An 11,452-nucleotide genomic window follows, 5' to 3' on the forward strand; every position below is an offset into this window, starting at 1 on the left:
AACTTATACACACAGGTGTTATGTGTTTCATATATATTCTCACTTATATGAATGCATGCGTGTGTTTTATCAGCTGGACAGTGTGTTTTATTAGTTTGTGCTAAAGGTCCATCAGAAGAATTTATGGCAGCATTAGAAGATTTAAAGTAACAGCTACCTTTCCCCACAAGGCCTCATAGCGACAAGAGCGGAGGAGTAAAATAACTAGTTTAAACTGAAAAGAAATAAAATAAAAGAGAGGGGGAAGACTACAAGTCTGTTTCCCAAGTCAAGAGCACCTTTATTGAGGTTCTTCAATGTTTACATGAGCAGAGAGTCAATACTGGTGCTCCTCAGTCAAAGTGACAGGTGAAGTTGTTGTTTATCACAGGGGCTCTGCCAATATGGATCAGTAACACTTTTGACACTTGCAAAAGACAGGCTTAAAAAAAAATTAAAAGAAACCTGGTTTGGTTTCTGTTCTTTATTTGTTTTTTGGTATTTTCTATTAGAATTTACGACAGTTGAACAATAATAGCACACAGGACATAACAAAGTGGTCAGAATCAAAAGGTTCGTATTGTACCTAGATGAAGTTTCAGAAGAAGAATGGTATTTAAGTTATACGTGAATATATTGCATGTGCATGTTTACTGATATTTAACATATTACTATTACCCTTTCGACCAACATTTACTATAATGGAACTCAACCCCCATGTCTTATTAACTCCACACACCACCCCTGTTTGTCTTCTAATCCGAGCTGAGATAACCCCTGTTGACATCACAATGACATCATCAGAGGTTATTTTCACAGACTTGAGAAATGTCCCCCAGAGAACCAGAGGACATAAGGAAACTGTCGTCATTGCCAAATCTTCATGTATACAAAATGGCGGAGTTTCCCTTTAAAGACAAATACTCCTCAGGTGGTTTGGCCACCGGCGCAAGTTTGATGTTACGTATGAGTTTCTGTGTGACCGAACAGAAACACAGGTCAACAAAATGATTGCAAAATTGCCCCACAGACCAGGAAATGTAATCTTTACTGCTGGCTGGGTGTGGACCTGCTGATCAGGGTGAAATGGTACAAAGGTTTCATCCACTCTCAGGGGTTATGAAGCAAGGATTAGCAATATCACCACAATACAAATAACGGAACGCAGTAAAAAAATAGAAATATGAAAAGTCAAATCAACTTTATTAGTCCGATGTTTAATAAAACAACCCAATACTCTCCTTACAAAACAATAGCATTGCTCTGAATCCTGTCGTACAAAAGAGTGATTTTACAGTGGCATAAAACATAACAACACATTCCTGATAGTGCACTTTCTTTCTCATCTATATGAGAAGTTAAATAAAGTTAAGAATGCTACCAAGAAGGAGAAGTGATGTCAGAATTTATATTAATGTTCCCAACATTGGAAACTCAGGCAAATAGTGCAAAACAGTGATCAGTGATCTTGAGTTTTCAGCATATTTAAGTCAATTATAATTCAAGTGCTTTAGGGTAACTTTTGTACAAACAATTGTTTCAGAAATCTTTCGGGTGTAGCTGCTGTAGATAACCCACATTTTGCAGCATTTTCACTGAAGGCTGAGGCTATCAGGCTTATTTTTCTAGAGGGAACCTTTTTTTTGTTTGTTTTGTTTTTCATGTGAAAAGGAGTGGTCTGGTACCTAATATTTTGAGAAAAATATGATATCTAATATGGTACAACACTCTACAATATTTATGTTGTTGCTCTCTGCAGTGATAATGCAGCATGAATAAAACCTCACAAAAATTTTACATAGGAAACGCTCACACATACCAACTTCACTTCACACAAACACACACATCAAAAAACAAACACACACAAACAGCTCCGAGCACAAATGGTCAGGTGAGGAAAAACATCCTCAACTTCTGCCATGTGGGGGTTCTTTAAGGAAATCTATGATTACTTAGATCTCTTTTTAAACCTGAGAAACACCCCCATTGATCAGCACTCAGATGTAGCACAGTCATTGTTATGCAAGTCAACATAGCACTTGTGTATTCAACAAGTCAAGTGTTGATACGCAAGTGCTAAGTCAGGTCGGTCAGGTGTGGGTAATTAATAATATGCATTGAGATTACACAGGATCCAAAGGTTTTTGTTTGCTTGTTTGTTAGTTTTGCTTTTGAAATCTTCACATTTTTGGAGGGGATGTCAGGAGTCATAGGTATTAAGTTGAATTGCTAAACTGTCTGAATTCTGTCCTCATTATAAAGTCATCAAATTTGTGATTCAAGAGATGCTCTAAGTCTTGTGCCTCATACCCACACCTCTTGCAGTTAACGTCTTTAGCAACATAATTGTCCATTCCAGATGTTTTTGTTTCCGCTGGAGTTATAAATCTTCATGCACGGCTCTGCGGCTGCGTTTGTCCAGCCAGGCCTGCAGCAGAGGAAGGTTGGTGTCCATCCAGCGGATGTTATCCTCAATGGTCTCGTAGGTCTGCCGGATACACCTCAACTCTGAGCCCGTCTCCTCGGTCAGGGAGCCAAAGAAGCTTTTCACCTGAGTACAGAGTAGGTGGATTTAAAAATATCATATCATATCACAAGGATCAGTTTTACGGAATTTCTTTAAAATTAGGAACATAATTACAATTCCAATTTCTGGAGGCAACAGGAAAACACTTACAATAGACAGACAAAAGTACTTGAGGCCCAAAAGTGTGGTCAATAATGGACACGCAGCCTTGCTTACCTCATCTAACATCTCCCTGGTAGAATACTGGCTGGTCACGCCGGTCACCATGTATGATATGGTGTGAGAGCCCAAGTCAAATCTGAAGCAAACAGTATTCAAAGTGAGCTTGGCAGGTTTTTCAAAACAGTTATGTTACTGACACTTTTTGAAGCTTAAAGGAATCCATTTTGAGTCTCTCTTGTAAGATGACAAGCTAACAAAACACTCTTTTCAAACACTTATTTCAAATTAACTTAAGAAGGAGCCTACTTTACTAAGTGAAACATTTTTGGCTTTCACATAGTTGCAAAATGTTTAAAAATTAGAGTATGTATATGCTGTATTTGCATGACAGTGCTGACTGACTTCTTGATCATGGTGTGCCAGTTGGCTCGGAAGAAGTCCCAGGCCAGTTTGTAGCCATGTGGGTTCCTGCTGACAGAGACGATGACATCTGGGAGGTCCTGAGTCTTCATTATCTCACCACTGAGGCTCTGCTCCATCATCCTGCAGACAGGAATAGAGGAAAAAGGGGAAAGCAAGAGGAAAGAGGATTGTGAAAGGGCAGAAAGAAATCGAAAGGGAGAAATCAGTGGGAGAGCACAGAAAGGAGCATAAAAAGAAAGGGTGTAATATAATGTACCCACCATTGAAGCTTGTCCTTCAGCGGGGTGACGCCCATCGCACTTTTCATGCGGCTTTTTGCAGACATTTGGAACGACTGTCGGTACTTCTCAAACAGGAAGTCCCACCCCTCTGGTGTTCGAGCTCCAATCACAAACACAGCCATGGTGATGTCAACAGGGAGGCTGAAAACAGAGAAGGCATTCAGTTCAGTAACAACTCTCTAAAAGCTTGTAATCTCTACATTGACTACAGACAGTTATTTGTAAAGAAGACTTGTGAACAATTATCTGTAGGAGACTGTTGGGGTGCTCTTTTAGGACTATGACCCCTGACCTTATGGTGCCATCAGAGTCCTTCCACTTGTTAAAGAGCTGGGTGGCTTTGGCTACACAGGGAGCGTAGTTCCTGACGCAGCCGAAGAGCAGCAGGTAGCTCCTCAGCACTCGCTCTGACACTGATCCAGAGTCAGTCCACTCCTGCCGATCAATCAGTCCCCGGAACAGATCCACAATGTAGCCCTGAGAAACACATGCAGTCTCAATCAGGGCTGGAGGTGTTGTCAATTAGACACCAGTTCCAATTTTGATTATAGATTTTATGAAGGTTTTAAAATGATAACATTAGTGATCAACTGTTAAAATAACCTTTATTATGATCATAAAAAAGTAGAGTTTCAACTTGTTGTTTTCAGGTTCGATGCCAGAAAGGAATTTTATTTTGTATAACCAGAAGTGACAAGGAGCACTTTGCTGAAACAACATGTGCACAGTCCGTTGGTTTTCAAGATTTTTCAGTACTTATGCAGGGAAGCATGACTCAGGAGTTCTTGATCTCTGTTAGCAATATGGAGCAGTTTTTTTCATGAGTAGGTCTCCATTTTGTTTGTCTCATGCATGCTCACTTGGGTGACTCCGTACACATTCTTCAACACTATCCATAAGATAGTTTGACTGTTTTGTGACATGACATGCATGTTGCCTTCACTAACCTTCATCTGGTTCTCTAGAGCAGCCATGTCTCTTTTCTCCATCAGTTTGTAGAGAGGTACAAGCTCTCCAAAGCCCTGCGTCACAGCCATGATCGCCGTCTCTTTGGACAGATACAGAGACAGCTCCAGAGCCGTGTCCAGCCTCACCTTCCCTACACTGCAACAAACACACGTCACAGGGTTCAAATCAACACTATCATTTCCTCTATTTTGCATTTGGCTGATTTAAAAACCACAGGGCAACGGATCTTTGAACAGACCTGACCAGCTGGAAGACATTCTGGATGATGCTAGCGCGGTCGTTACTGGTCAGGGCTGTGTGGTTGTGTTGCAGCAGTTTGATAATGGAGTTCCACCCCTCGCCTGCGTAGTGGACCATGTAGTAGCCACTCATGTCCACATTGAACTTCACCCAGTCCACCTCCTCCGGCAGGTACAGGACGTCTGCATGTTGGAGGAGTAAAGACAAGCTCTGACGTGAAGTAGGATCAAAATTTTCATGTATAAAATGTGGATAAAAACATATAAATATAGCAATCTAAAAGTAAGCTTCATCCCCACTCACCAGTCTTTGTCTTAAGCAGGAAGCGCTGGATGGTGCTGGAAGCACTCGTCATGTAGGTCAGGGGGATCTGCCAAAGGAATCTATCAACACACAATGATAATTAAAAGAATGATTATAAAGGACGAAACAATCAGTTATCTAATCATTCAGGATTAAACTATTAAGTGAGTGAAGATGACACCCTGGTTTTATGCAGGAAGAGACTTCTGCAGTGACTGACACTGTACACTTGTGTTTGTTGCCATGACATTCTCTATCTGACATTTTACCCTTCAGTGAGGGAGGGGTCGTCAGTCTTCAGGTAGCGCTCCTGACTGAGCTTGACCTCGCGACCTCTGACCTCCACAGTGACCAGCGGGAACCCTTCCTGCAGCGTCCACGTGTCCATGATGGCCCTGACATCCAGCTCATCACCAGAGTACCATTTCTGCCAACACAATAATTGATTGAACATGACAAACAGTGACAGAAAACAAGAATTTTGGGGGCTTTGTTTAACTTGGTTGCTATGGATGAAAACGTACAGAGGCTCCAGACTGGAGGTCGCGCTTGGAGCAGAACTCCTTGTGTTTCAATCGGCCTTTGTCCAGATCATCTGAGTTGCAGATCTGGTGGAAAGGGGCCCAAAATTTCAGCAGTGAATTATAACAGTGCCAACAAAGGCAGACACGTTCATCTCAAACACACCAGGTCTTGAATGATGTATCTACAACAGTACTACAGGCCTACATGAGCAGTAAAATCAACTAATTTGTCCCCTGAAAAATGTCTGTAGGGCAACACCAGTGTTTTAAATAAGATTATTGTGTCATTGGCCATATTAACTACTGAGACAAAACTGGACAATTTGACCAGATGGTATGCTGGCCAAAAGCACTTGGTTTTAACATGCATAACTTGTTTTAAGCTCTAATGTACATTGCGGTGTATCCCTCAACCACTTAGCAATACTCACACAGACACACACAAATATACAAATCACTCACATCAGTCAGGCTCTCCCACAGGTGGCTGTTGACAGTGTTTTGGTAGCTGTAGCGTTTGAGGTATCGGATGATGCCAATCTCAAAGGCCTCAGGAGTCAGGAAGTCTCGTAGCATATTCAGAATACATGCTCCCTGAAAAATACACAAGCGGGTTGAAAAAAACAACAACAATCCAAATACTTCTATGAGTACTTGCACCTGTATTATTATGTTTCGTTTGCCTGCACATTTAGGAATAACTCATTGACGCAAATTATGATTTAAACATACTACTTGGAACTTTTAACTGGTTTTGAAACAGTCTTAATTCAAAACTGATCCATTTAACATCAGCGAGAAGATTATTATAGTTATTCTTAATGTCTGTCACTGGGATAAGTCATAAAATTAAAACTTTTTTTTAATGGCCAAGTGCTGAGGATCAACTGAGGAGCCTGAGGAAAGACACTGCTCTGTAGTCTAGTAGTAAGGTACAACAAACAAAGTCTACCCTTTTTCACCATCATAATCTTTCGTCCAAAGAGGCAACCAGAACCAGAATAAACAAAAAATGAATGTTTATTACATTACATGAGTCTACTTTATACCAAGAGTCCCAATATCAAAGTGTGCAAACACCACATGGCTACTCCGCTGGCAGAATGAGCCTGACCTTGTCGTATGACACGTCGTCGAACATCTCCTGGATCTGCATGGGGTTTTCCACGTGGGTTGAGACTGGGTGAGAGGAGCTGAGGGAGTCCACTTCCATGGCCTCGAAACATTTCCCCAAGAAGAAGTCATCCTGGGAGAGAGAAAGTGTTTTTATGGGAACACATTTCTGAATTTGACTTGGAGAGGCAGATGGAGAGTATGAATAAAAAAAGAAAGAAAAAGATACACTGCAGTTTAAAAATCAGCTCTCACCACGTGCAGCTCTGGGTAGGTGATGTCCAGAGAAATAAACTCCATGAACTTGGCGAAACCCTCATTGAGCCACAGGTCGTTCCACCACTCCATCGTCACCAGGTTGCCAAACCACTGAATGGAAGAATTTAAAATATGCATCTGTAAGTTTATTCCTGTTATACGGCATTAAAGACTCTGGATGTGACAGATCTATAACTGATGCAAATGCTGACATTTAGCCTCAGCTTGTAGAAAGAAACCATAAAAGTGAAGCAACTATTCTTGTACAGAATGATAAATCAGTTTTTCAAAAAAATGCAAGGCCTCTACCTGGTGAGCAAGCTCATGGGCGATGACCTTGGTGATGCTCAGTTTGTCTGAAGCTGAGGACTTGTCAGGGTCAAAGAGGAGGCCTGTCTCTCTGTAGGTGGTCAGCCCCCAGTTCTCCATCGCACCTGACTGGAAGTCAGGGATAGCAGCCAGGTCTGCAGGGAAGAACAGCAAGCACATAAATACAACTAAATATAATTATTTCATGTCACCTACTGGTCCAACTAGGTCTCCCTTCAATTCTTATGTAGCAAAACAAATCAGCTTTAAGTATATGAATTATTTCTTTATGTATTAATATTTTCATGTCTTTAAAACATAGATTTGAAAGATGACAAGATCACGTTATCTTGTGAATCCAGCTGACTGGCAAGAGCAGGCACACAGCCTTAGCAAAGTTAAATGTTGTCTCACACCATACATAAAGACATTAAACAAGCTGTGATCCCAGATGTTTACGCAAAAGACAAACATTCACTAACCAACCACACAATTTCCACAGACGAACAGACACAAACCTGTGATCCTGTCACGGGGTGGTTATTTATGCTGATTCTTTTCTGAGTTTAGTAGAAGTATGTATATTACAACACTACTAACCCATAAACCGACTCATAAACAAACTACTGCAGCTACTGCTACTCCAGTAACATGTATTTCCACTGACCCTGTTTGGGAAGTGGGTAGGGAATATCAAAATAGTCATCGTAGAAGTCCAACAGCTTCACAGCAGCGTCTAGTGCGTAGGCTGTCTGGTCGATCTTCTCTGCTACAGCGTAGATTGAAATCTGTTGGGAAATAAGTAAAAAACACAATGAAGACAAAAGCTGTGTCCTCAAAATACAATATACAAGACTATAAGACAGGTAAACACAAATTAAGAAAGAGAGCTCAATGACGGCATGGTCAGTTGTCCTCCTCACCTTGACACCATGCTGGGTGGTCCTGCTCACAGACAGGAAGTCAGACACGATGTAGGCCACCAGGTAAGTGCTCATCCTAACAGTGGTGTCGAAGTGATCCTCAAGCAAACCGCCTGGCAACTCGACAGTTTTTAACTTAGAAACACAAGTGACAGAAATGGAGAAAAGAAAAAAAGAGGTCAATTAAACACAGAGTACAGTGAATTAGGACCTCTTAAAAAATGTTATTGCTTCTTAAGTTGAAGGCAGAACTCAATTTGTTATAAATCCTTATGTACCTTAAACAAAGTACACTGATATCGCTGCATGAATGTGTACCTTAGGCATGTTGGATATGGAAATGTGGCGCGGCTCTCGTATAATCTGTATGGTGAAGTTGGCTTTGAAGGCCGGCTCGTCAAAACAGGGGAAGGCTGCACGAGCAAAGGTGGCTTCAAACTGCGTGGAGGCCAGAACCCTAAAAAAGTAAAAAAAAATATAGTGGAATAAATGTTTTCTTATGTTTAACATAACATGGTCTAAGAAGACACCAAGGATAATTAAAGCGGCTGTATGTAGCAAACTTAAAAATCTATTTATCATTGCAAATTTGTTGTACAAATACTATAAACAACATTACTGATGGCCTCTCTCTCATGCATGTGGTGCAAAGGCTAGTGTTGTCTCTACAGACAGTTAAAACTACATTTCCCATCAACCCTGGTGCTTCCACCTGCATATATGTCTGGACAATCAGCATTATCACAGGAGCTGTATCCTGTAATACATCCAACTAAAGTAGTTTAAAGAAAAGAAAGCCAGTCTTAGCAGTTGTGGGCTTGAATTATTGCGTTTATCTCACATCGAGCTCCTTTAAAAGAAACAGAAAATTAGGTAATTCGTGCTCTTACCGGACTTCTCCATTCTTGGTGCGGTAGCTGCTCTTGTAGAAACCGTGGAAGCTGTCGGACAAGTTGGCAGCAAACTCCAGGTGAACTTCATACCTCCTACCTTTGGTCAGCACCGAGTCCGACAGCAGGGCGAGCTGATGGAACTGAGGGTACTCCAGAACCTTGAGGGGCCTCACACCTTCAGGTGCGAGGAGCAGCACGTTGGACACCTGCATCTGCTTGGCATGGAGAACTACGGTGCTGGTGTCTTCCAGCACGTCCAGCTGGATGCGAGCAACGCCAGTGAAGTCGAGGGTGGTCAGGTTGGGGTGGATGGTCAGGTCGTAGTGGAGGGGGAAGACGGTTTTGGGGAGTCTCATGCGGTCCCAGGGAAATGGCTGGCCGTTGGTGGCTATGGGGACATCCTTGGTTTGGCCTTGGTTTGGCAGCTGCGCCCCTGATGAGGAAGAAAAGAGGACGAAGAGCAGGAGCAGGAGAGGAGCCACGAACATGGTGACAACGAAGGCAGGAAATCCTGTCACCTGTAACACAAACACCATACAAGTAGATTGTTATGATCAGATATACTGTAACTTTATTGTGCATCTTCTTATTTCCTGAAGGACCTGAGGACACACATACGTCTTTAGAATAAGAACACTTTCAAAATAAATGCATTCAGTGTAGGTGACACTAATATGCTCCTAATATCTGTCTCATTTGTCTTCTAAAAACTCAGTGGTAGATGAATAGCTAATCAAACTACCTCCACGCAAACACACAGTGAATAAGACAATGACAAAGCTAAAACACGACAGGTGAGCTGGAAGTGCGACACTTCCGATTTCACACACATTTCCATTCATTTACAGACACGAATCCACATCGACAAATACTATTATTTCGCCCAAACCGAGGCTGTTATTTCTTCAGTTACCCTCCACTCTCAACATCAGTCAGTTCGTGCGCTATGTGTTAGAAATATTCAACTTACTGTGTCGTCTTCTGCACGCAGTGTAGTTCTAATACTTCCAAGAGCGAAAGTGAAAGAGATGAAGGAGGAGGAGGTGCATGCTGGGAGAAAGAAAGAGGAAACGGCGCTGAGGTCGTGTTATATGTCAGGTATTATTATTACCGCCAATACGTCCTGAAGCTGCGGTGACACGACTGTGAGTTAGAGATAAGACGCTTTTTGTTTTCAGGACATATTTTCAAGTCTGCGACTTGTACAGGAAATACGAGTTATAAAGAGTTAGAGAGGAATTTGTGCTGCAAAGTCACAACTGCACGACTCCAGGGTTTTTATATCAAGAGCACCAGGGTATTAAAGTAGGAAATAGAAGGAAACATCCACTGTGAACAGGAAGTTCCGTCTTGGCTCGCACTGTAATGGTATATCTCACCACCAGAGGGCGCCATTGTTTTGATTAACGACCATTTATGGGTCATGTAGTCTTCTGTCTGATAGTCTTCTCTCATACTGTGTTGTCAAAAGTACCCAGAAGTCACACTTGAGTGAAAGTAAAGATATTATGTTAACCCTCATGCAACTGTTAAATACGTCTTTTTAACTTTCAGTTTTAGATCATTTTGGCTGTATTAATGCGTATTGCATACATGCCTTTTCTTCTAAATTTCAACCTCAGCTCATACAATATGTCTATAATACACTATGTATAGCCTATTATGTGCCATTAAAACTTTTTTTCTTTCATCCCACTGTCATTACAGCATACAATAATGCATCCCATGTTTTCAGGCTCTCATTCTGTGGTCCTGGATGTGTTCTTGTAATTTTTACTATTTTTCACTAGATATGGCAATTTACCTGTATTTTGGCCCACATGTCAAACACATGCTGTTTCCCTTGTGTGCTTTAGAGGGCTTTGCCTCATAATTAAACAAAACCCTCATGCAACTGATAAAGACCACGTTTCGTTCCAAAAAATGTTCCATGTCAAAAACTGCAATAAAATACTATATCTTATGTACATGGAAAACAACTTTTTTGTGTGTTTTTTTTATTTTAAAAAACAGTGGCATCATGTAAACAAAGGGTTGATATCCTGAAAATGAATGAATAGTTGGTAGTAATTATTAATGTAACCTGGTGAAAGTTGAAAATTATATTAATATTGAGTATTTTTATGTAAGTTTTTGACATGGGACATTTTTTGCACTAAATGTGGTCTGAGTATTTTTTTTTTTCATCAGTTACCTGAGGGATTAAAGGTAAAAAGCATCTTAAGTACTGAACCTGTGACCATAAAACTACGATAATGTCAGGTATATTCAACTTTGACAGCCCTAGTTTCTGTATATTTGTATATAAATAAGTGTGTATTTGATGTATTTGAGATGTTGCATTGGTAGCTAGTTTTTTTAATGGCTAATAGCACATTGTCAATTTGCAAACTACCCTGTTTCGTGACATTGCTCATTTTGACTAGCACCATCAACCTGTAGGACAACGTTTGTAGGGCACTGATGTGTAGAAGCTCGCTAGCTGCTAGTCTGACCATCTGGGCTGTGAACATTAGCTTCGGTGGAACAAATAGGCTATGCCCCACCG

The 11,452-nt window shown here is 41.1% G+C and overlaps 1 protein-coding gene across 1 annotated transcript; it reads right to left on the minus strand.

Annotated features, from left to right (window-relative positions):
- Positions 1–1,165: 1,165 nt before the first annotated feature.
- Positions 1,166–10,200, minus strand: erap1b (endoplasmic reticulum aminopeptidase 1b). The gene is made up of 19 exons (XM_073466914.1): positions 9,875–10,200; positions 8,902–9,422; positions 8,330–8,468; positions 8,012–8,146; positions 7,756–7,876; positions 7,089–7,243; positions 6,777–6,890; positions 6,523–6,654; positions 5,871–6,002; positions 5,409–5,492; positions 5,154–5,311; positions 4,885–4,964; positions 4,580–4,763; positions 4,320–4,476; positions 3,665–3,849; positions 3,352–3,513; positions 3,071–3,211; positions 2,723–2,804; positions 1,166–2,530 (listed from the first exon to the last, which is right to left on the minus strand). Exons 2-19 carry the CDS (start codon positions 9,390–9,392, stop codon positions 2,360–2,362), a joined length of 2,823 nt encoding a protein of 940 aa, XP_073323015.1. The 5' UTR covers positions 9,393–9,422; positions 9,875–10,200; the 3' UTR covers positions 1,166–2,359.
- Positions 10,201–11,452: the final 1,252 nt, after the last annotated feature.

The sequence above is a fragment of the Pagrus major genome, chromosome 5 (assembly GCF_040436345.1).
Source record: "Pagrus major chromosome 5, Pma_NU_1.0".
Taxonomy (NCBI): Eukaryota; Metazoa; Chordata; class Actinopteri; order Spariformes; family Sparidae; genus Pagrus; species Pagrus major.

What these genes read in the sequence shown, in the direction of transcription:
- erap1b (XM_073466914.1), bottom strand. Translation starts at nt 9,392, where the DNA reads ATGTTCGTGGCTCCTCTCCTGCTCCTGCTCTTCGTCCTCTTTTCTTCC. An exon ending in ACGACGTGTCATACGACAAG is followed by an intron (nt 6,003 to 6,522) that starts GTCAGGCTCATT and finishes TGTATTTTTCAG; the next exon opens with GGAGCATGTATTCTGAATAT. An exon ending in GACTCTGATGGCACCATAAG is followed by an intron (nt 3,514 to 3,664) that starts GTCAGGGGTCAT and finishes CTCTGTTTTCAG; the next exon opens with CCTCCCTGTTGACATCACCA.